The sequence below is a fragment of the Epinephelus lanceolatus genome, chromosome 14 (assembly GCF_041903045.1).
Source record: "Epinephelus lanceolatus isolate andai-2023 chromosome 14, ASM4190304v1, whole genome shotgun sequence".
In the NCBI taxonomy this organism is placed as follows: Eukaryota; Metazoa; Chordata; class Actinopteri; order Perciformes; family Serranidae; genus Epinephelus; species Epinephelus lanceolatus.
This window is the reverse complement of record NC_135747.1, coordinates 37,043,465-37,065,768: the sequence shown is the minus strand read 5'-3', so window position 1 is coordinate 37,065,768 and position 22,304 is coordinate 37,043,465. Positions and strand designations below refer to the sequence as shown.

The 22,304-nt window shown below is 42.0% G+C and overlaps 1 protein-coding gene and 1 pseudogene across 1 annotated transcript in view; both read right to left on the bottom strand.

Moving 5' to 3' along the window:
* The window catches only part of arhgap20 (Rho GTPase activating protein 20), a 48,127-nt gene that overhangs the window by 5,787 nt on the left and 20,036 nt on the right, over positions 1 to 22,304 (bottom strand). Inside the window, exons 4-14 of the mRNA XM_033617747.2 lie at positions 21,153 to 21,302; positions 20,432 to 20,473; positions 20,038 to 20,122; positions 19,799 to 19,876; positions 19,415 to 19,481; positions 17,967 to 18,182; positions 11,573 to 11,763; positions 10,548 to 10,712; positions 9,677 to 9,786; positions 8,956 to 9,145; positions 221 to 335 (exon numbers count right to left, since the gene is read on the bottom strand). Coding sequence (XP_033473638.2) covers positions 221 to 335; positions 8,956 to 9,145; positions 9,677 to 9,786; positions 10,548 to 10,712; positions 11,573 to 11,763; positions 17,967 to 18,182; positions 19,415 to 19,481; positions 19,799 to 19,876; positions 20,038 to 20,122; positions 20,432 to 20,473; positions 21,153 to 21,302 — 1,409 coding nt within the window. The remainder of the gene's footprint in view (positions 1 to 220; positions 336 to 8,955; positions 9,146 to 9,676; positions 9,787 to 10,547; positions 10,713 to 11,572; positions 11,764 to 17,966; positions 18,183 to 19,414; positions 19,482 to 19,798; positions 19,877 to 20,037; positions 20,123 to 20,431; positions 20,474 to 21,152; positions 21,303 to 22,304) is intronic.
* On the bottom strand, positions 1,826 to 1,900 carry LOC117251847 (small nucleolar RNA U3; annotated as a pseudogene).

Genomic DNA, 22,304 nt, shown 5'->3' with positions numbered 1-22,304 from the left:
CAGCTCTTCTCCACCCCTTACCCCCACACGCTTATGTAACAGAGCTGAAGTAGAAATTTGACTGATGTCATTTCAGTTGTGAAACAACAAAAACTGGGAATTCTGGATCGAAGCCTGGTCCCCAAACATGGCCTCCATCTTTAAAACAATTCTATCAGACTCTCCTGTCCTGCCCTGTCCTGTCCTTTCCTATCCCTTCCTTTCCTCTCCTGACTCTCACCTGATCCGTGGTCACTGCTGCTGCTCTTCTGGCTGAAGCTTCTGAACAGCGAGGTGACGTCTTCTCCCAGGAGGCTGCTGCAGTTCTCTATGAGGAGACGAACGAGCTCACACACCTGCAGGAGAGAAACACAACCTGGTTAGAGAACAAATGCTTTGACTTTTCTCTTCTGCTTTTGCTGACCATTCATTTTCATTGTTGGCTGGAGGTGTATTTCTGTTACTGTTTATGCAGAGCCAGCAGAGATACAGTTCCTCAGGGAACCAGCCAATGTTGAGCAGTAATTCAGCAAACATGCAGTTTCAAAGTGTCTGTGTCGTAGCAACATGTTGAGTAAACTTATAAATTTGCTCCACACAAAATGGAAATCAATACACTGCCTGGTGACGCTGATTAGACATGGATATGATGCTGAAACACTGGAAATAAATGTGCGGTTGCTTGTACTGTAGCTACTGCCTGCTTCATTTTGTGAAACCCTGACCTAAATAACTGTGGTATCAGGTCCAAACAGCTGTCCAGAGCTGTGTTTTTGTGTGTGTGCCTCCCATATTATCATTCTGAGAAAAGTTTGTGTTCGTTTGTTTGCGCTGATGTCGACCTTCCAGCTACACGAGTATTTGCATTCCACGCCGACCAAGAAAACATCAAACTCCCTCTTCCCGCTGCTGGATATAGTCCTGATAATAATATATGACATCATGTACTGGCTTTGATTATCACAGCTCAAATGCTTTTAAAATGACCAAGACTGACAAATCCAGTGTCGGCGGTTTTGTAGTAGCATTTCTGAAAGCTTGACATATCTTCTTAGATGATGCATGTTACTATTTATCATCACATTTAGAGACAAATATGCAGTTATAAATGAGGGCAAATGTCTTCCAATATGACCTGTCTGTTTTAGTTCTGAAACATGCTGACAGTGTTTCTAAGAAATTATCATCCCAGTTGAAACCTGCACTCAAACAAATCATGTTACTTGGCCGAACCTTTAAAACTAAACAGACACAATTTACTAAACACATATGACGTGCTATGACATAAATAGTCGGCAAGGCCACTCAGAGACGCTGAAGTCATATCCTTTCTACCTTGTGGAAAGTTTCCATTAAAATCTGTCTGTTTATAAGGGAGTTGTTTTCCCTGCCGTCGCTGCATTTCTGCGACACTTTGGAAAACAGAAAGACAAACACACTTTCGGGCCCCCCTGTTTGTTTGTTTGTTTGTTTGTTGGGCCAGATGTTGTCTGTTCATGTGTCTGTATGGTGTCCATATGCGTTATATGACTGAGTTCTTAGAAGAAGAGTTTAACTGCACAAACAGGCTACGCTGTTTAGTGTTTTCTGCTTATTATCAAGTTTTAAAAGGCTTACGTGCTTAAAATAAGTGTAATAATCTGGAAGAGTGAGGAGAAATTAAAACGTGTCCAATTAAATCAACTTCTTTCAAGACTTTTTTAGGACTCAAGTGCAAATTTCTCTATTCTAGCAACACCAAGTTGTTTTATATTAGAAACTTGAAGTTCAGTCAGAACATTATGATGTCACAGTTAAGCTGACCTTTGACCTTTTAGATATAAAATGTCATCTGTCATTTGTGTGAGCAAGACCAAATGCTTTAGAAAACACATTTCTCAAGTCACAAACTATAGAAATGATCACCTGAAAGTATAGTCTATAGTGAAAAAAGTCATCACTAGCATATGAAATTCTTGAGTTATGGCCAAAAACATGCTTTGTGAGGTCACAGTGACCTTGACCTTTGATCTTCAGCTGCCAAATTCTAGTCCTATCATTCTTGAGTCCAAGTGGGCATTTGTGCTAAATCTGAGGAAACTCCTTCAAGGTCTTCTTGAAGTATGACAGTCAAAAGAGTGAGATGGATGCAAGATCACAGTGACCTTGACTTTTGACCACCAAAATCTAATCAGATCATTGTTGAGTCCAAGTGATCTTTTGCGCTAAATTGGAGGAAACTCCCTCAAGGCCTTCTTGAGATATGACATTCACAAGAATAAGATGGATGCAAGGTCACAGTAACCTTGACTTCTGTTCTGACCATCAAAATCTTATCAGTTCATCATTGAGTCCAAGTAGACATTTGTGCCAAATCTGAAGAAATTCTCTAAAGGTGTTCTTGAGATACTGTTTCTCAAGAGTGAGCAGGACACAAGGTCACAGTGACATTCAGACTCCAAAATCTAACCAGTTCATCGCTGAGTCCAAGTGGACGTTTGTGCCACATTTGAGGAAATTCCCTGAAGGAGGTCTTGAGATACTGCGTTCTTGAAAATAAGGGATGTAAGGTAATAGTGAAATAAGTCATCACTAGCATATGGATTTCTTGAGTTATGGCCAAAAACATGTTCTGTGAGATCACAGTGACCTTGACCTTTGATCTTCAGCTGCCAAATTCTAGTCATATCATTCTTGAGTCCAAGTGGGCGTTTGTGCTAAATCTGAGGAAACTCCTTCAAGGTCTTCTTGAAGTATGACAGTTACAAGAATGAGATGGATGCAAGATCAAAGTGACCTTGACTTTTGACCACCAAAATCTAATCAGATCATTGTTGAGTCCAAGTGAACTTTTGCGCTAAATTGGAGGAAACTCCCTCAAGGCCTTCTTGAGATATGACATTCACAAGAATAAGATGGATGCAAGGTCACAGTAACCTTGACTTCTGTTCTGACCATCAAAATCGGTTCATCATTGAGTCCAAGTAGACATTTGTGCCAAATCTGAAGAAATTCTCTAAAGGAGTTCTTGAGATATGGTCTTCTCAACAATAAGCTGGATGCAAAGTCACAGTGACCTTGACTTTTGAGCACCAAAATCTAACTTTTATGCTGAATCTGAAGAAATCCTCAAGGCGTTCTTGAGATATTGTGTTCTCAAGACTGAGCAGGACACAAGGTCACAGTGACATTTGGACTCCAAAATCTAACCAGTTCATCGCTGAGTCCAAGTGAATGTTTGTGCCAAATTTGAGGAAATTCCCTGAAGGAGTTCTTGAGATACTGCGTTCTTGAAAATGAGACGGATGCAAGGTAATAGTGACCTCTGACAACCAAAATCTAATCAGTTCATCCTTTAGTCCAGGTGGACGTTTGAAGAAATTCCCTCAAGTTGTTCTTGAGATATCGCGTTCACAAGAATGAGACGGACAGACAACCCAAACACATTATACCTTCGGCCACAGCTGTCGTCGGTACAAAGGCATAAAACGACTTTAAGCGTCTGATAATAAACCAAACTTTGGATTAAAGCATGGAAAAGAAACATTTTATCTGACAGATGACGGGAGATGAGAACTGTTATGTAACTTAATGAGCTCCACAGTTATTTTACTTTAATAATAAGTCATCGTTAATCCCTAACTATTTTTTACCAGAGAGCAAATGCAACATTAACTTTCTGTTATCTCCTCTGTGAGTACACCACATCTCTTCAGATACCACATGTGCTAATGGCTGCTGTACGACACTCCTGAGGCCCCATTTGACTTGGATTATGGGTAAATCCCAGCTCTGCTATCCATTACCTGCAGTGACAGACACTTACATACTTACATAACGAGCACATGAATGCCCAAATGTCTCATCTGTCTGTCCTCCTTCCTCTCTGCCTCCAACATGGCTGACACTAATAAAGTCTGCAGGTTAATCACCTTTAGCTGATGAGTCTGTATTGTATCTGCACACCTTACATCACTATCTGCCGAAACCTGTTTGTGATTACAGGTGAGATATCTTTAGATACTGTGGCCACTCTGTGACATCTGTCTGCTATCAGTGCACAATAACATTCCACCATCGCATTCCTTTTTTAAATTATGTAATAAAGTGTTTACACAGCATAATGACTGTCTCATTCCGGCAGAAGAGAACATCATGTGGCAGGCACTTTAACAGACAACTGGCTAGTATGTGTTTATCAATCCATAATTATAGGGGACATGAAGTTTCTGGGCTGGTATGTCTGATGTCCTCGGCTGACATTACTGTCTCCCAGATGCTGGTTTAAAGCGAGAGTGGAAATTATTCTGATATTAAAGTAGAAAACCTAAGGAATCCATTGGTACCATTCATGGCATGCTAGCTTGTCAGGAAGGGGCTTGAATAACCCTCTAATGTTAGGCTCAATTTTGGCAAGGGAAAAACTGGCAGGGCCATTTTTACGGGGTCCCTTGATCTCTTGCGTTAAGATATCTGAATGAAAATGGATTCTATGCGTACCCATGAGTCTCCCCTTGATGACACTTTATGCTACTCCTATGCAGTGTTGTTTTCGCCTGAGGTTCATTAACAGTCTTGGAATTGCATAAATTGGGTCTGACTGGAAATCTGAGAACCTTGTGGATTCAACGAGCCCAACTGTATTCATGTGTGATAATATTAGCCCCCATATTAGCCATGTCATTGTCGTGAGACCAATTCTTGACCTCACTGTATGAACTGACCAGAACCTCACGAAACCTTACAAACACCAACTAGAGACTTCAAGCAGTGTGGGTGGGCATTGTGCTTCAGCAACTTTGCCATCCCACAACTGTGGGTTAGACCACCATCATCAGCAGTAACCACTGTATAAGCGCAGTGCACAGCAATGGCAATTAGCTAGCCAGTGGGATACTCACATGCACATCCATGCAGACTGCAAACACAGAGGTTGCATGACTTGACTCTCTGCTCAGGACGCCATCACTCCCCCATATATTTACATAGCAAATAGTGGTTTGCTGCTAAATTAATGCTCTGAACGTCACATAAAAAACCTTTTAAAAAACAAATTAAAAAAATCTCTATCTTTATATCCTATTGACTCTAAATGTTGCACTTGAAGTAGACTGTACATCTTGAGTATTACAACAATATTAACTTCTAGTTTTGTTGATGACACCGTTTTTTTACACCCATTTGGCCACAAACATAAGCTAATATAACATAATCTGACATGAAAGATACCATTCAAAAGCACATGCCTCGTGCACAGCGCTGTCAGTCTCATAACTTGGTGCAGGTGACAGCAGGAGCATCAGATTGATAACAAATAAGCACACAAGAGGGCTTCCTTTTAAGATTTAGTCTTCACTTGAAATGTTGCAAGCATGCTTAGCACATGTCTTCATCTCTTGTTGTGTAACACAATGCACAGGTGCTTTTAACAAGGCTGCAGCTGCACTGAATCCAATCAGCAGCAGGGTGATGGTGTGCTGAGCAGACTCCACATATGGGTCTGTACACCTGAACCTGATTAAGCCGTGGGCGAAAACTAAATTAAAAGAAGAAGCAATTCAGCCGTCTTGTGTGCGGTGTATCTGCTTATCTGCTATCAATATGAAAGATAACATGTTGATACCAGAACTCATGAACTAGGCCTTCTCTTCCTTCTTGTATTGTTTTCACCACTTTTACAACGTCTAAGTTTCCTCTCCACTTCCCTCTCCTGATTCTCTCTCTTCTTACCTGCTGCCCTCTCTTTCCTTTCGCCTCCCTGCCCTCCTTCCATCACTCACTCAGCATTCCTCAGTGTCACTCAGAGAGAAGTTGCTACGTGATACAGAGCACTGTTAGAAAGCGCCCGTGGGCATCCAGGAGACTTTCAGCCATCCATCAACGGCCCATTCGCAACAGCTTCTTTTTATTCTCGTACTCAGTAGGATGTTATCTTAAACTCTCTCTCACCTGTTCTGCTGCGTATCATTCACAAAATATTCTTCTGTGGCGTGAACGCAGGTTGAGCCTCTACAATATCACTGTAGGATACATGAAGCAATATCTGTGCATGAACGTGAGTATGTGCACATAGGAGATGTCACAGCTGTGTGTTAGTGGGTCATTCATCAACACATACATCTAGCAGTCTGCAAGGAGAAATCTGTGTCCTCTATTGGATACTGTTGTGCAGAAAAGTCACAATAAAAAGCAGAAGAAAAACAAAAGTTTGGTCGACGTTTCCAGAGCCAAGCTCCAGAGAAAAACAACGTCCTTCTGGCTGATTTGTCTCTCTGTCTCCATCCTAAGTAATAGCCACAGTAAAGCTGTATTTACCTCGGCTACTTTCAACCAAAAACATTTAAATGATACGCTGCGTGAAATAAGGAGGGGAAACAAGAGACTAAACTGAATTGGCTGAAACTGAGCGTTCACGTGTCTCCAGACAAGGTTGGAAACTGGCCATCACACAGCCAGGAGCCCACGCTAGTTTAATTTGGCCCCGGCTCTGACCACGGAGGGAAATGTCGAAATCTCACTTTGTTATTTTTTAAATGTTTTTTCCCAGAAAAAGGGCCGCCTGCGCTGCGGCCGCACACACAAACAGGCAGTGTGCGAGAGGGAAAGAGTTATCAGGGGAGTGTTTGTGAAAGATATTTAAGTATTTGTGGGGATTGATGGTGTTTGTGCTGACAAGTGTGTGTGTGTGTGTGTGTGAAGGAGAAAGGTGTTTCGGCGACACATTTTTCCGCTAAAATCACACACTTGGCCGCGGTATTCTGTCGGAAATTCTTTGCATGTTTTCTCAACGAACCTCAACCACCTCCAGCACACACACACATTTGAAAAGATAAGCAGAGCAGCCACCCACAGAGACTGTGTGTAACTCAGATACTGTAACTTTCCAAATAGACCACAATCAGGTTAACCTAGCCGGCCAAAATATGATACAGAAGGAATGAGCAATGTTGCTTCACCTTTGAGTCACAAAAATACAAAAAGAGGGATTCAAAGTTACTAGAGGACCACCACAAACTGTTTTAACTCCAGTTAAAACTAATTTCTGATTTGCAAGTCAGTTCCTGTTACGATCAAATGTCCGGTCCAGTCACCAGAAGAAAATATTGGCATTGTACGTTTTGATGTTTGTATGTTTAATACGAATCATTTAAACGTTTCTAAAGTGACGTAGCATATAAGCTAACGTTGTCATCAGGTGGTGGAGGGGACGGTAGATGGCGTGACACCTCGGCAAGATGTCTGCCAAGCTGCAGACCACTGTTAGAGACCAACAAACAACAAAACCTTTTTTTAGTGACTCCTCCTTGCAACTTCCAACGGCTTTTTAGCCACTAAACATGGGTGTTTTTTAGCATCCTGACGCTGGGGCAACACATTCTCACTCCGACCTCGTCACATATCGACGTTTGGTCATGGACTTTCCACGTCCACATACGACGTGCAAGGTACCCTGGGTGTGTTGGTTGTTGACGTTCTGGGACGCCGTGTCAAGTTCTGCTTGTTACATGCATTGTCTTCTTTCAAAATACACTTCTGTTTTCACAGGAAATTCAAAGTTTACATACAGTCTCTTTCAAAATAAAAGCACTACGTCAGTACAATACTGTGAATTGACTTTTTTTTTCCTTCAACGACAAACGCACGTGGTTGGGTTTCGGACTAAAGAACAGGGTTTGGCTTTAGACGCTAACACCACTCTCTCCTGCATGCTGCCTTAACTTTGGTCCTTGTCCCGCACCAGGGATAGTGCAACAAAAAGCGACTGTTTTGTACCAAGACATCACTGCTTATCTTGGCGAGACAGTGCCATGTAAAGCTGTTTTGTTTCTGCAGAGACATCACTGCATTTCCTGCTGTGATAGGGCCAAGAAAAGTGGTTGTTTTTTCACCGAGATTGCTGCATGTCCAGCAGCTTTAAGCCACCAAACTGGGTATTTAAAGGCAAACATAAAATTTTCCTAACCATAACCAAGTGTTTTTTTTCTGAAACCTAACTTCATTTTAACCAAGGTGTTGTTGAAATGTTACCTTTCAGCGTATCTCCTAAATAATAACAAAATACCTACATACATACAAAACAGCAAATGCAATGTATCCTTAGTTTGCAGAAACGTACGGTGCCAACATTCATTGGACAGGACGTGTGAGACTAATGTGAGACACATTTCTGGACGACGGCTCTGCAGACATTTTCAGGACAAATATAACTTAAAGGATATAAAATAGATCCCAGATAAAGTCTCAAAGGCTGAGTAAATAAACCCAAAGCTGTCTGCATAGTTAGATACCACCATAGCCAATGAAAAAATTAGGGATTTTTGTAATTTGGGAGAACTAACCCTTTAATGGTGACCTAATCCTCTAAGTGGTCAGCTTGATTTTCCTGTGTACTTGGCAGTAAATCACCATGAAACTGTGCAGTTTTCCTCTTTCCTGTCAAGTCTTGCCCTAAACTTGAGTTTTTCAAGCTCAGCAGAGTGTAAGAATGTTTAGATTGTAGCTCATGAGCGATCGTCAGGGACGACATGTGAATATGTGTATGTGTTACAGCTGTGTGTTAGTGGGTCAGCTCTTGCCGGGAGGTCAACGCTCACATCCTCAGGGGAACCGCCTGCTGACAAACGGCTCTGAGGCTAACAGAGGTTGTGGGTGAATGCGAGCACATATGTGCGCACACACACACACGGTTAACTTGTGTCGGTGAATTCTCAATTTCTTACCTGTCTGTCAAACTCTCGAGTGTCTGTCTGTCTGCTCACACGTGTTTCATACACCGCAGCAGCACGCACACACTCATGCTGAGGCAGTTTGCTTCTGTTATTCCACTGAAATGTTAAATTCCTCAGAGTTTGCACACTGTCTCAGCAGGCCTCTCTAACACAAACACACACACACACACACACACACACACCTGTACTAGCTCTGTCTTTTTTGCCGTGCACTGGGTATTTTCAGTTTTCTGGATTCAATATCGTCTGTGTGTGTGTTCCCTCTCACCTTTTTGGTGCCCTCTCCCTCCATCTCAGGGGTGCTTGGCACCGGAGCCCAAAGCATGCTGGGAGCGATGCAGACGGACAAGTTGAAGGCGTTCATCTGGTTGTCGTGGGCGTTGCCTTGGATGCAGTGCAGCACGGCGACCACATGTCGTAGCAGAAGCAGGTTCTCGGTGGGCAGAAGGTGGAGCAACCTGAGAGGGAAAAAGATAGAGAAGGAAGGAAGGAGATGGACATCGTGTGAACTGAAGGACTACAGCAATCTTAAAACATCCTGAAACACTTTGGTTCGTGTTCTCACAGTGTGTGTGTGTGTGTGTGTGTGTGTTGTCTGTTGTGTTGTTTGCTGAGCTCAGGCTCCGCAGGAATTTCTCCACAAACATTTTCATTGTTGCTTTCATGTTTTTTTATTTCCCTAAGCGAGAGGAATTCAGTTTGTTGCCTCTGGAGCTGAAGCGACGCCCTTTCTCTGCCTTTCTGTCCATCTCCAGACATAAACAGCGCAAAATTACAGGAAAAACTAACAGTGTCACAGTGAGGTGTTGAGCCACCGTGAGCTCACAGAACTCTCATTTATGAAGGTCTTTCCTTAAATTTGTCACCCGTCTGTGTGACTTGTTGTGTCTGTGTGTGCTTGTTAGAAAGAGACAGCAACATGTTGTGTGCTATTGATGGCAGTAAATGTGCAGCCTTTGTATTTAAGAGTTTAAAGAAAGAGTTGTTACCTCTGGACAGCTTGCATCCTCTCCTCCCCTCCTTCTCCCTCCATCACCTCCATCCACTGCTCATACAGATCCACACACAGCAGGCTGCCCGGGATATTTCTCAGGAAGTCCTGGATGCAAAAATAAAAAGAGCTTCAGCTAAATGATATAAATGCAAGTTTATGGTTTTTGTCATTTCAGTTGAAAGAACCTTTACCGAGAACACAAGCTTTAGTTCCAGAATATCTGCAAAGACCTCAATAACTCATTTTCAGAGTGCTGCAGAAATGAGGTCATCTGGTGCATGAAACACCTTGAGGCATTAACAGAAATAGCCGTCAAGGTAATAAGGTCAACAAGTAAAATATTACACTGTCAAAGAGACAAAGTGGAAACAAGATCAAAGACACCAAAGTACAGAACATCCTGTGTAGGGTTGTTTCATATCTAAACAGATCCATTAAAAAAAACAATTATAAGACGACATCAAGATCAATATTCATAATTTAATGAATGCATCAAGAACTTCTCTGTCAGTGGACTAACTGATTCGCAGCATTGTGTTTTTCTTGTGAGGAACAATTTGTGTGCATTGTGCAGAGAACAGGTAAAGCACAATAACGCAGTGCGATGAATCAGCTCTGCGTGAAACTTCAGACCAACTCAGCTGCTCCCTGGACGCCCTGCGCTGCCACGGCTGTTTGGCCTGGATGCTGAACAATGCAGCACCTTGTGTGTGTGTGTGACTGGCAGCCTGCCTGGCTGTGCACAGACAGATTATCCTGTCTGGACGTCTGTGACTTTGGACGCACATCAGTTGCTCTGCTTTCTGTTGTCTGGTTTCAGACCTGTGTGACGGGTCAGTGTGTGGTTGAGTGTGTTTGTGTGTTACCTTCAGGACGGCGGCGATGACGAACACAGACTGGTGTGTGATCTCCGGGTCCTCGTTGCCACTGTCCAGTCTGTCTCGAAGCTCCCTGCAGGCTTTGGCCCCAGCTGAGCGCCTGAAGACGCCCCGGGTGTACGGCCCCTCCAGGTACAGGAACACCAGCATGTCCTGCAGGGAGCAAATTAATGTTTTTATCAATATTCTGAATGCAACAGAGGAACTTTTCTAACAGCGTGGAGAAATTAGCAGCTTTGAATCACTGACAGAATTAAGAATTTAAAAGCTAGAGCTGTACTAACAGGAAGCATTTAATGTTTAAAGCACTTGGTTGCTCATAAATCCAGTAATGCTTTAAACCAAATGAAATGAAGGGATTTCTGGATTATGTGAATGTAGCTTTCTTGTTCCTGCTGTTTGTTTTTCATTCATCATTTCCTAGATTTAGAATTTCATTTGCACAAATAGAATCAAACTGTCTGAAACATTTCCTGCAGCCTCTAATGGGTTTGTATTATCTACAAAGGGAAGAAGACATCAGTGGACAGGAGAACAAAACTAGCAAATTAAAAAGATAGTTCAGAAAAAAATCTATATCGGTCTAAGTGTGTGCTATATGGAGAGTATTTTCACCGTTTCGCCTTGCAGTGTTGACCACCATCTACTGCAGATAATACACTGACTATAGATAAGTACCTCATACAACCCTACTTCAAAAGATCCAAACAACCCCTTTAAATAGTTACGTAGATCCAGTTTGGCCTTTGTGAAAGAGTTCATTAGAGCGCCATATGATCAGAGAGGAAACACTTGTGCTTATTCAACAGATCGGGATTTCACTTCTCTAGAAATGTCCATCATTCCTTTAATTTACAATTCCAGTTAGCGTCATTAAATGACAAAGTATTGTTCTGAGTAGTAGTGATCTTCTTTCACACCACGACACTCCCTTTCCCCAAATACACCCGACCCTCCACCCTCCAGACATCCTGACCCCTCCTGCTGTCCTACGTGACCTCATCTCAGCTCACCATGACAGGCTTGGGCAGGCCGTGGTCCGCAGAGCAGACGGAGCTCAGGGGTCGCCCGAACAGCCGTCCCAGAGTGGGGGAGAGCGAGGTCGGGGACAGGGGCAGGCCGTCCAGCTGTGTGTTGGAGCCTCTCCAGAAAGGCCAGTTGATCAGAGACCTCTTCCGCTTAAAAGTCTTCTGCTGACCAGGCTCTGTGGGGAGACGAAGAGGAAGAGGTGAGCTGCGGTTTCAGACATGAAGCAAACTGCTGTTGCTTGAGTAATGCGTGTCGAAGGCACTGGAGTGCACGTCCAGCAAAGCCAGATGATTCACTGAACTGCAAACCTGCAGCAGCACATGTAATGCTTCTGTAATGTTTATGTTTTAGAGCTCGGGGTCAGAGAAGGTAGGTTGTGATTTTTTTCAGCATGCACATGAATGCTTCATCTGTCCAAATATTCAGACCTTAAATGTTTTTGGGTGAGACTGAGAAAAAGACACTGAAAGAAAGACTGAGGAAGAGAGAACCACCGATTCAGTGTTTTAAGTCCTACTTCCTGTCAGCGCTACAGAAAGTTCCAGAAGCACACGTTATCTTTCTGCTACAAAAGAAATGCTGAAACTGGATGCAGCGACAGTGTCTCGCAAAACAGTGTGAACTTGTTCTGGTGGAACATTTGCACATGCTAATAAAGGCTAATAAACGGCACACACAGTAACAGACATATATTAATGCCATGACTCAACTTTGCGTTATTAGTCATAGCCCAAAGACAAACGTAATTTGATAACTGGTGCCCTAGAGGTGAAACCTGACTATACTTTAGCTCTTAAAACCCCAGATGATTTCTGCATGTGGCTCTTGCAGAACGTCACCGCGACGATATCACAGAAGCTCGTGTGAAGAGGAACGGATCGGTACATCGGTGAGGTCAGTGTCACTGTCGCTTGCCGCCGCCAGGAATAAGATGTGGAATCACCTCTGACTGGCCGCGTCAGAACAGGAATAACATCGGGCATGAAAGTCCTGCGAGATGGAGTCTGAGCTTCTCTGAGGTGCGTTCACAAGTTGTTTTATTTTTTTTATAGATCTTTACAACGATTCACCGAAACAAGAAATTAGGCACGTCTTCTTGCATGATCCAAGTCTTTGTCAAGTTGTTACCTCAGAGGCTGTCGCTTCCTGTAGCGAGGCGGATTTTGAAAGCGCTAACACGCAGATGGCAGAAGAATGGAAGGCTCACAGCCACAGTCTACACCCAGTTAGTGAGGCGAGTGTTTGAGTGAAATACACATAGACTTGTCTTCACGCTGTACGAGGCTCTGTGTGACTGAGTGCTCCTTGTTAGAATTTGCTCAGGGGTGCCAAGTCACAATGTTTACCTGTGTCTGTCCGCAGGTGTGTCTTCACGACATGCTCTCTGTGACATAACATCTCAGTATGTTCCTGCAGTTATGAAACTGCACGCTGTGCGTTCACTCAAGGGCATGGTAACAAGAATGTACATCAAACATTTACTGTCTGTTGAACAACTTGAAAACAAACTATTGAATTTAAACACACGACTGCAGGGTAAACCCTGCAGTCGTGTTTCTGTATGAATATCTGTAATGGAGAGGTGCTGAAAACAGTTCTTATGTAAAATCATTTTCAATATCATGCTAATATAACTTTCCTTTCTATTTTAGTTTACTTTTTAAAATAAATCTTAATTCTTTTAGGCACTTGTGTTGCCTTTACTCCCCATACTTTCATTTTTTTCTAAACTTTGCTATTTCTGTTCTGATGTTTGAGCAATCTCCGGCACAAAAATGTCCTTTGGGATTATAAAAGATCGATCTTATTTTATCTCTTTCAGTGACTGAAATGTGAAGACTTGCTGCTTTTCAATGTTTTTCATATTTGTAAGAAAATATCTTTGGGTTTCTGCCTGCTGACTGCACAAAACAACAATGTGAAAACGTCCCCTTGGGCTCTGGGATCTTGTAACAGATATGAACGTTTAACCAAATAAAAAATAAGCTTGATTAATATATGAGAAATATGTAATAGATGATTTTATTCTGGGTTGCAGCTATTCTCAAATACCTCTCAGAGCTGCTGGTGACATCTGTAAATCTGCACTAAATCTTTAAAAGGGTCGCTGCAGTAAAATTGAACTGTAACAACATCTTCAGCACCAGAAGTCTTGAAATCATAACATTTACATGATAAAATAATTGTGATTTATATCCAAGGGTGGGACTCTCCTGACAAACCAAGGATTCTTTCACAGGGTGGAGGACCCGCCAGCTCAAACAGCCCCACGAAATATGTAGCATTTAATGATTTGCCGTGGCGCCGTGCCCAAACACACTTCACTTCAACAGCAACAGAATCAGTGGGCTGCTCTGGCACTTCTCAGGCAGCCTCGCCATCATCGAACAAACATGACCTCGCTGTAAATCAGGCGTTACATCATTAGTCGGGGAGCGGTGTTGGAGAATGAGGAAAGAGACTACTTGTCGACTGGGTGGGCAGCGTCTGTCAACCCACCATAATCTTCTACTATCATATTTGTAATGATCATGAGCGATTTAGAGGGAAATGATCGGCAATATCCTGATACTGGAGATGCCAGATCAGAAAATGATGTTTTGCAAGGGCAGTAAGTGCCCTACTTGTTTTAATCTGAAGACCTCCTCCCATAAATAAACAAAAATGGGGTTAGATGCTGAGATGTTCCACACTAAGTTCCCTTAATAAATCAACAATGCAGCACAGGCAGCTCCAGAGGATGAACCACCCTAAAGTCCGACTGCTTGGTTGTATTTCTGTGATTGATGGGGCTGTAATAGTGATCTAGCTCTTTGACAGGCAGAATTTTGGCCACTGACAAACTCTCCTATTCCACCACCTATTCGACCCCTCAAATCTGGGGTGTCATTTCTAAACATTACGTAATAGAGGCCTGAAAAAGGCGTACACCACTTCCCATGCAAAAGTTGTGATCTGTAAAAACAGACTTAATGGGGGAAAGTTTGACCTGTGCTCACGAATATCTCTGAGATGTAGATTGAAACCAACTGAGTGAGAACTTCAGTGGCTGACGTTAAAACACAAACAGCCCTATCTATCAGTGTTTGGTTGTACGCTCTCAGAGGTGGAATGTAACTAAGTACATTTACTCAAGTACTGCACTACGATTTTAAGGTGCTTGTACTTTAGTTGAGTATTTCAATCTTCTACTACTTTATACTTTTACCCCACTCCATTTATTTCAAAACCTTAGTTACGTTACTGCAAAGTCAGATTATTAAAACAAAATATAAATCAGATGATAAATTATGATGTCTTACTACAGGTTAAACTGCCCAGTAGTATATAAGGTCATTCAAATGAGCTCCACTCTTACCAGCTGCAGCAATGAATGCATTAATGCATCAATGATATGATGTATATTATTCTAAAATGGGCCAGTCTGCATAGGTACTTTTACTTTTGGTTACTCAAGTATATAATGTTTTTCCAATACTTATGTCCTTTTCTACACTGTAGTACTTTTACTTAAGTAAAATATCCGAGTACTTCGTCCATCACTGTCCGGTCTGTGCAACTGTAGAAACAACATGGTGCACTTTGTTGAAGAAGACCTGCTCTGTATGTAGATATAAACGGCAACAAGTCTTATTTCCAGGTGATTATGAACTAGTGACGACAAATTCACGAATGTTATATTCAACTCCTGCCCACAGGTGCCCCTTAATCCTTCATACTGGACCTTTAAGACCCATCTCTCTCTGTTATAATCATCATCATGATGACGTGCCTGACCATGGCCACACGCTGGTTTTTACTTGCTTGTATTTTATTTTTATTTTTTTGTGTCTTGACTTTATTAAGATAATGTATGCTTTTGTTAATTTACTTATATTCTGAAATGTATGACTGTTTTCATTTGCTCCTTCCTCTGTTGAATTCCATCTCTTTTAAAGCACTTTTAGAGAACGTTTGCTGGCAAAAGTGCTCTATGAATAAACTTGACGTGACTCTAGAGTGGACGCCATCTTTGCTTTGAATTTACAGCATAATTATGGTTTGTGGGTTGGTTTGTATATTGAGCTTCTATACCAGGGTTATCCAATTACAAATTCAGTTGGGCTGGATTTTAAAAACAGGAAAGGTCAATGAGCCATTTTGTAGCGTTTTGGTGATGCAAATTTTAAACAAATGCCAATGAATGTAAAAAAAAAAAAAATAAAGCAATGCTTGTTTCACTTTGAAATAAAAACAAATGGTCACCTAGAGCTATCAATGTGCAGAACCATAACAAGTGGCAATGACAGTAGGCTGACAAACAGCCAGGTGAGCATTATTGATTGGTCCGGTGCAGTATAGTGCATTCTGGTAGTTGGAGGTTTGCTACCTCTTGAGCAAAATCAAAATGCCCCAGCCCTTTATCACTGTTTTCAAAAGTATTCCTACTGCATAGATACCCCAGTTTTATAAAAAGACCACCTTCCATTCCAGCAGTTAAATACTTCTGTATCTTAAAGGTGAAGCAGCATTGCTCACTCCTTCTCCATTATATCTCGCCCAGCCAGGCTAACCTGAAATGACTTAATTCCTGCAGCTGCGGCGAGAGCCCACAGAGGAAACCCCCCCTCGCCCACCAGGGCCCATTATGTTTTGACAAACAAAGCGTACACAGCTTTGTGATTTGTGGTCCGTTTGGAAAGTTACAGTACTTAAGTTACACACAATCTCTGTGGGTGGCTGCTCGGTTTATCTTTTCAAATGTGGGTCACTTTACTGTGATGCAGCCTTTAGAACCAGGACAGATGACGATATCTTGTCTCACATCATGTCAATATTGATATATTGCCCAGTCCTATATGACAGTATTGAAAAGTGGTGTTTCGGTGTTGCTGACATCAGGTATCATGTTGGGTGGGTTTGAATACAGTATGTTGGAGCAATGTGGAAAGTATCAGGCGAAAACTAAGCATCACCAAAGTTTAATTTTCCATGTTCCAGTTAGTTTCTAACACTCAAGACATGAGTGCCTGCAGGATTGTTTGAGAACAAATGCCTGCGACGGGGCTTCTGCCGTAGCCATTAAACACATGTTCGTTAGCTGTCGGGCTGGGCGTGAGCGTTTAAGCCTCTATAGCGGCGGGGCTGGTATGGAGGGATTATGTAAGACGCTGTTATGCTTTAGGCAAAGGAATCTGAGGCAAATCTTGCGGTGTGCAAGCTGCGGCCTTCTTCACTGGAAAACACACACGTTTTCTCTTCAGTTTGTTTTCCTCTCAACCTCATCCCCTCCTTTTTCCATCCCGAGCCCCCGTTACTCATCCTCGTTCCTGTCCTCTTGTTTGTCTTTCTCCTCCTCCTCATCTTTCTGTCCCTCTCACTTCTGAGGTCCACTTTCCCTCTGTGAATTCTTCTCTCTCTATCTGTTACAGTCTGTTGTTTGTTTTTCCTTCACCTCCGCTGGCCCTCAGACTTACTCAATAGCTGTGTCATCTCTTTTCACTTTCCATCTTCCTATTCTCACACTCATCCATCCCTTCTGGGGTTTCTTCCTCTTTGTCCGTCTGATGTTTTTCTTATTCTGACGCGCCGTCTCTCCTGACCCCCGCTCTAACCCCTCGTCCACTCAATATTCATTCCCACCGTTCTCATTGACTCCTTTTCTTCTTCTTCCTCCTCACCGACTGCTTCATCCTCAGCGCCAACAACACGATGGACCGTCCAGCGCGAGCACAAACAAAGCGAGATGAGATGTTATATAAGTGAAACAAATTCTGAGGAAGTACTTTCTGTTCTGCATTATTCCTTCTGTATCCTCATATTTCTTCCTGTGGTTTCAGAATTTGATTCATGGACGAATTCTTGACACGACCAAACCATCGATTTGAAAACCTCAACTATCATGTCGATGAAAAAAACTAATATTTTTCACAGCTCTTTTTGCACAACACATACTTTCATTGTTGACAGTGGTTGTTGCCTGTTGGCTCGTTGTAAGTTTAACTTTTAAAGGTCCGGTGCGGAGCATTTAAGGGCATCTATTGGCAGAAATGGAATATAATCAGCATGTTTTCTTTAGCGTATAAATGCCTGAAAATAAGGATCGTTGTGTTATCATTATCTTACAATGAGCCATTTATATCTACACAGGGATAGACAGAGATCAAGTTGCACCACCATGTTTCTACAGTAGCTAGAATGGACAAACCAAACACTGGCTCTAGATAGGCCCACTCACGTTTTCTCATCGGCCACCGTAGTAAGCTTCATTCCTTTGGTGGCATCAAAGACGGTCAACTGATAGTACCCTTGGCATGCTCCAGAAAAATGTCCTAAATCTCACCATGTGACCTCATGGAAAGGATCTGAACCCCCCACAGTCCTGACTAACTGTCTTACCTATAAGTGGAGCCTGTCCCAGAGTCGCCTTGTTGGGCTTGAGGATAAACTGGCACTGGGTGTCTGGAGGGAGACACTGGTCAAGCAGCAGCACCCCTGGGCAGTCCGTGGGGCTCGCTGGATCCCTCCCGGCTCCTCCGCCTCCTCCCAGGCCTCCACCACTGCTCCCACTATCCCGAATGTGGCTCATCTTGATGCTGAAGGGAAACTCGTGGCCTGAGTGAGAGGTCAGAGTCCAGAGGTTAGAGGTCATTTGGCTGGTATGTGCAGTCTGCGCATGGAGCGAGGAGTTAAGGCAAGAAATCTGATAAAAATTAAGGCAGGACTCGTGCCACGCAGAGACGAATCTGGAGTCGGGATGTTGGGGATTCAGTGAGAGAACAAAAGATCCGGAATGTCGCGGAAATACCAGTGTGACAGAAAACTAGCCGCTCTGAAATGCTCCCAGATGTTGAGTTTTGGGTGTACTGCTGATGCAGTCGTGACCGCCGCCTTGGGTATTCTCTGCATTAGTGCTGCCTGGCTTTTCTAAAATATTTGCACGAGACAGGAGGTTTGTGTTGAACTTAAATTAATTCATGAAAGACGTAAAATTGTGAGCATACATTCACATCAACCAGATCATGTTGTTTACTTCAAAGGGAACATATTAAGCTTCTCTTTTTTTCTATCATATATTTAGTGTTACACTGTTAGATGTTCATATTAAACGTGACCAAAGTTTCAAATAATGAGGTAAAACATATGTGAAAGTGATTCATGTGAGCAAAAACCTCAGGCTTCAGACTGTTCTGAATTCTCTGTTCCCAACAGTCTTTTCCTAGTTTGGCTCCAAGCTGACGTCAAATTGTGCAAGATTTCTTTTATATGGTCATCTGCTCCAGGCACGCTACTGCAAGTATATGCATTACATACACTGCTACATGTAGCTACATGCTAAATCAGCTAATGTTGGAACAAGTCTTGTTGTGTTTAGAGGCTTTTAATAGTGAATTTTCACTGTAGAACATGGCGCTATTCTCTGTTGCAGTCATTCCCCGGCTGCAATAAAGTGCAGAGATGCAGAAGATCCGCAAATGCTGACCAATCAGAGGAGACTGGACATTTTTTTAGGAAGGGGGGCTTAAAGTGACAGGTGCTAAAACGGAGCGTTTCAGACACAGGGTGATTACAGGTGTTCCAGCACAGACAATATGAAGAAAATGTGTTTTTTGAACATTAAAGCATGTACATATGTTCTAGCAGAAACCTTAAATACAAATATAAGTCTGAAAATGAGCACAATAGGTCCTGGAGGTGAAGCAGCTTGCCTAAAAGCTTCTTAGAAGTAAAAAAAAAAAAATGTAAAAGCTAAATGTAAATAATATTTTTCTTTCTTTTTAAATAGCCACATTTTTTTCTGATGCAGGAAGGTTTTACATTATTATGTGTATGACAGCTGGGCTCACCGATGAGAGGGTACGGAGGGTCGTCCTTACTGGAGTTCACCCACAAGCGATGGTCTTTGACACAACCCTGGACAGAGGACAAGAAAACTGGGTTGAAACAAATTCATTTATACATTTAAATGAACATTTCTGATATACTTTTCCATGTCTTGCCTGTCTTCACCTTCGTAAATGCACATCTATGGTGTAGAGAAAAAAAATCTAGCTCAACTTTTACACAAGTTACCCCACTGAATGTATGAAGGTATGAAATAATAGACGCTGTCCAGCTGAAAAACCTTATTTCTAGACTTGGCAGGATTGTAGAAGCTACTCGACACATCACATTGAAGTGCAGTCACTGTACATTGAGCTGAGTATGAACAGTGGTCTCTGGTTACTCACCGATATCCCAAACTGCAGCAGAGCCATGCGGATGACATCAGTGGTGCTGTCAGTGTTGCTGACCGCAAGCGTCTTGGCCTGGCGAAAACATGTCGGAAACATTATGGAAATATCGAGCTGTTTGTGTGTTACATAATGATGTCATTAATTACCCACCAAAAGACAGATTCAGCAAATCAAACAACATGTTAGTGCTGATAGAAGCAATAAAAATCACAGAGGAAAGAACAGAATCTTACATATGCACAGTTTCCAATGTCCTTTGCAAATATCTTCAGAGGGATGGTCTTTGGGTCGTCCTTCTCTTTCCCCTCAGTTATGCGACTGTTTCCAGGGAAAACACAAAGAGAAGAGGTCAGTGTTGGAATAAAACAGCATCTGAATGTAAGTTCATATGGTCAGTTCATCACTGTGACATGGGAGACTAATTAGAGTTAATGCCAGCATGTAAAATATCAATTCACTGTAATTACTCTCATTCATGTTCAGCTGGCTTCTATTTAATCCCTTCTGCACCACCCAGATCTAATCTTTCCCGCCCTGCGGGGGAAATTTGATTTACAAGATGAGCTATAAAACACGTCTAAAACAAACCACTGCAGACAAGTAGCAAGGGACAAACCAAACATTTACCTTTTGATGAGTGCCAGCCACTTGTTCTTGTGCTCCTCGGAGCTGAAGAGGAGTAAAGAGAGTGATAAAACATGATCAGAGGAAATCATGTCAAAAGCAACTGTCTGCTTGCTCTGTTATGTAACTCCCGCCGGCTTATACCGCAGACTTCACCCGAAGCTATGACTGGATTCCTGCTGATGGAAACTGTTATAAGTGTTTGCTAATGAGTACAAAGGCCCCTATATGATTGACTAAGGTGCGAATATACAGCACAGGAATATATGAATTAACTTGTATGTGTGTTGCATGTTCGTGCCTGCTGTGCGTGTGTGGTTATCTGCTCTGGTCTCACTGTGGTTGGATCGAGAGGCTTTACGTCTGGGAACTGCCATCGCACTTAAGGGTTTTAAGGACTTTGTGGTTGCGTGCTCAGTTTTTAGTTCCCTTCTATAATGAGCATTTGCACCTCAGAACACTGTGCTCTTTCAGAAGTATACTGGAGTGACTCAGAGAGGCGTTTTAGGAAATATGTTTAGTATGCGTGGCATGAATAACTGTCATGCAATGCAAGCAGATGTACTGAATGAAGTTATATAAGAGGAAATTACAATGAATTGTTCCTGTTTGATTGAATTTAGGTCATATTGAAAAATAAAACTCAGGCGTTCCTCATTTTGAGTGTCAACAACTTTCTTATGTTGTGCTGTGTGTTTGTTTGTGGTTGTATGAATGTGTATACCTGAAGGTGGCCACACAGTTGGAGGTGGGCCAGCCCATGACGAAGCTCTTCTCTGGGTTGGTGCTTCCCTCACACACCTCCTCCATGCAGTTGGCTGTCCACATCTCACACACTCGGACTTGGGCCTTCACTTTGAAGTGAGTGGGAGACCTGCAGTAAACACAGTGTGCCACATTAAAGGTATACTATAAAGGACTGTCAGCTACTGTTTGTAAATGTGCTCACCATTAAAAGTGAAATTAAAAGACAACTCCCGATTCATGCTCATTTGGCATTTTTATTTATTACTTACTTATTTCATCACTGTGTCTTTACAAACAACCATATTACAGCTAAAAAGTGCACTATAATATGTTTTAGAAAACATCTGAGGTGAGAAATTGGCAAAAAAAAAATTACATAATCTCTGTTTATAATTGAGTAGCTGCAGCCTAGTTTTACCGTTTAATCTGAGTTTTGTCTGAGTTTAAAAGAGAGAAAGGGGCAGCTGTCTCTCCACATTTTTTGTGTCCATTGTGTCGGTGGGCACACAAATATAATGAAGTAAAATCTGTAGTTCGAGCTCAAGAGCCTGCAAAAATCAGCCGGATGATGCAAAGCAGCATTAACAACTATTTTCATTGCCAATTAATCTGAATTAGTCTACAAAATCTAGGAAAATAGTATAAAGTTCCCATCACTATTTTCTATTGCCCAACATGAAATCTCAAAAGAGTTTGTTTCGACGATATTTAATATACAATGAAACAGAAAAGGCAGAAAACCATCACATTTGACAAGATGAACAGGTAAAAATTTGGACTTTGTGCTTCATAAATTACTAAAAATGATTAATCAATTAGAAAATTTGTTTAATTATGTAAAAATGTATTGATCAGCTTGTCAATTATAGGAGATTTATTTTGCAAAAAAGAAACACCAGAGGGTTCCTTTCTAAAAGACTGCATAAAACAGGAAAGTCTCTTATCAAGGGGTTCCACAAGGAGCCAATTGGGATCCCCTACTTTTTTAATCTAACTTTTAATTTTCTTTGTAGAACATTTTTCCACAAACCAATAACACATGCAACACATGTCCTTCAAAAATGCTTTATATAGATTCAGATTATTAAAAAATCTAGCTTTTTTTAGCATGTTGGCATGCTGAGTACAA